This window comes from Colobus angolensis, unplaced genomic scaffold (genome assembly GCF_000951035.1).
Source record: "Colobus angolensis palliatus isolate OR3802 unplaced genomic scaffold, Cang.pa_1.0 Scaffold83, whole genome shotgun sequence".
Classification (NCBI taxonomy): Eukaryota; Metazoa; Chordata; class Mammalia; order Primates; family Cercopithecidae; genus Colobus; species Colobus angolensis.
In genome coordinates this window covers 374,324-376,698 of record NW_012122154.1, presented here as the reverse complement: position 1 = coordinate 376,698, position 2,375 = coordinate 374,324, and the positions used below count along the sequence as shown (strand labels likewise).

The following is a 2,375-nucleotide window of genomic DNA, read 5'->3' as shown; positions in this document are numbered from 1 at the left end:
ATCTCCTGACCTCGTGATCCGCCCGTCTCGGCCTCCCAAAGTGCTGGGATTACAGGCTTGAGCCACCGCGCCCGGCCTGTTTTCTTTTCTGAAGGATCTGCACCTGTGTTGTTATGGTTGCCTCTTCCATTGCAGGTGCTTGAATGTCATTTTGTGGTTGGGATTCTGGGCTGTGCAGCTGAACGTCTGTCTGTCACGAATCTACCTTGCTGCTCATTTTCCTCATCAAGTTGTTGCCGGAGTCCTGTCAGGTACGGGCTGATCTGACTCCCTTCCTCCTCCCCCCAACCCCATTCCATTTCTCCCCCTAATCAGGACAAAATCCCAGCATTCCAGCCACATCCTGTGTGTAATCGGTACTGTGAGCATTTCTGTCGGTTCAAAGTCAAGAATGAGCAAGTTGAAATGTTTAATTTCTGTAGGAGTGCCCAGATCTATAGAATGAATTGTGTAGAAGTTACCATGCATCAAATTAACTAACCAAATTGAATTAGCTTGAAATCTCGGAGCTTTTTACAATCTTTATTTCTTACTGATCTTCAACAGGCCCTAATTTACTTTTCAGGGAATCTGCCAAATTTAACAAATTAGCACGGTGTCCTAGGAAAGCTCTTTATTTAAATACATTCATTTGCAAACCTAATAGATAACTGAAGTTGATCTCTTTTATAGGTTCAGAGTTTTGAATATCTGTGTTTTCTTAGATCCAGTTAACAAGGGTAAGACAAGATTTAGGTGAAACAAGAAAGATTTTGTGGGAAGCACTAGAATATAGACCTTAACAAAACTGTGGAATTTCTCCCCTGGAGATTTGTAAGAACAGAACACAGCAGCATTCAAAGAAGAATGTTGAGAACAAGGGACATGATGGTTTTGTGGTAATCACAAAAGTAACACAGCATTTAGTAGTGGGGTCCATGTTTGAGGAAGAACCTGGAAGCCATATCACATGAAAAACCTGGGAATGTTTAGGTTAGAGAGAATAACTGTGTCCAAATGTGTGACAGAGGGACTACATTCATCACTTACTAACTCCTGCAGAAAGAACTGAGAAAACAGACAGTATTAGAGAGGGACCAGCTTCACACAGACAAGGAAGAACTATTCAGCAATCAATTCCATTCAAAGATAAAATGGACTGTTCTAGTAGGGGCGAGCTCCCTACCTCTAAGGGTATTCAAGTAGAGATAGGAGGACCTCCTGGTAGGAAATTTGCGTATGGGGGTAGAATGTACGTGATATGGCACCTCCATCTGAAAGAGTCTATGGTGAGGGCAGACTGGAGTCACACATGGGAATAAGCCGGGCAACCCTGCAATCTGCCGTCTGTGATTTAATTCCACAGTCACAGAACGGAGGGCATGTCACCCACTGCTCCAAACCCACCTCTAGCAAAGGTCCCAGATCCTTCCTATCTCTCACAGTAATTCTTTCTTCCACCCAGGCATTGCTGTTGCAGAAACTTTCAGCCACATCCACAGCATCTATAATGCCAGTCTCAAGAAATATTTTCTCATTACCTTCTTCCTGTTCAGCTTCGCCATCGGATTTTATCTGCTGCTCAAGGGACTGGGTGTAGACCTCCTATGGACTCTGGAGAAAGCCCAGAGGTGGTGCGAGCGGCCAGAATGGGTCCACATTGACACTACGCCCTTTGCCAGCCTGCTCAAGAACCTGGGCACCCTCTTTGGCCTGGGGCTGGCTCTCAACTCCAGCATGTACAGGGTAGGCTGCAAGGGGAAACTCGGCAAGTGGCTCCCGTTCCGCCTCAGCTCTATTGTAGCCTCCCTCGTCCTCCTGCACCTCTTTGACTCCTTGAAACCCCCGTCCCAAGTTGAGCTGGTCTTCTACGTCTTGTCCTTCTGCAAGAGTGCGGTAGTGCCCCTGGCATCCGTCAGTGTCATCCCCTACTGCCTCGCCCAGGTCCTGGGCCAGCCACACAAGAAGTCATTGTAAGGGATGTGGAGTCTTCAGTATTTCAAGTCAACAACTGTGCCAGGGATTGAGGGGGACTAGTATTTGAAGCAATGGGTGCTGGTATTTGGAGCAAGTGACATGCCATCCATTCTGCCATTGTGGAATTAAATCACAGATGGCAGATTGGAGGGTCGCCTGGCTTATTCCCATGTGTGACTCCAGCCTGCCCTCAGCATAGACTCTCTCAGATGGAGGTGCCATACCACATATAAGCAAGTTTCCTGCCAGGAGGGCCTCCTCTCTCTACTTGAATACTCTCACAGGTAGGGAGCTCACGCCATAAGCACCATAAGCAAGTTTCCTGCCAGGAGGTTCTCCTCTCTCTACTTGAATACTCTCACAGGTAGGGAGCTCACGCCCACTGGAACAGCCCATTTTATCTTTGAATGGTCTTCTGC

The 2,375-nt window shown here is 47.1% G+C and overlaps 1 protein-coding gene across 2 annotated transcripts in view; it reads left to right on the top strand.

Moving 5' to 3' along the window:
* The window catches only part of G6PC (glucose-6-phosphatase, catalytic subunit), a 10,820-nt gene extending 8,864 nt beyond the window's left edge, over window positions 1-1,956 (top strand). The window contains exons 4-5 of one of the 2 annotated variants that reach the window (XM_011929668.1): window positions 136-251; window positions 1,445-1,956. In XM_011929668.1, coding sequence (XP_011785058.1) covers window positions 136-251; window positions 1,445-1,956 — 628 coding nt within the window. The remainder of the gene's footprint in view (window positions 1-135; window positions 252-1,444) is intronic. The other variant, XM_011929669.1, reaches the window with a different exon arrangement.
* Window positions 1,957-2,375: the final 419 nt, after the last annotated feature.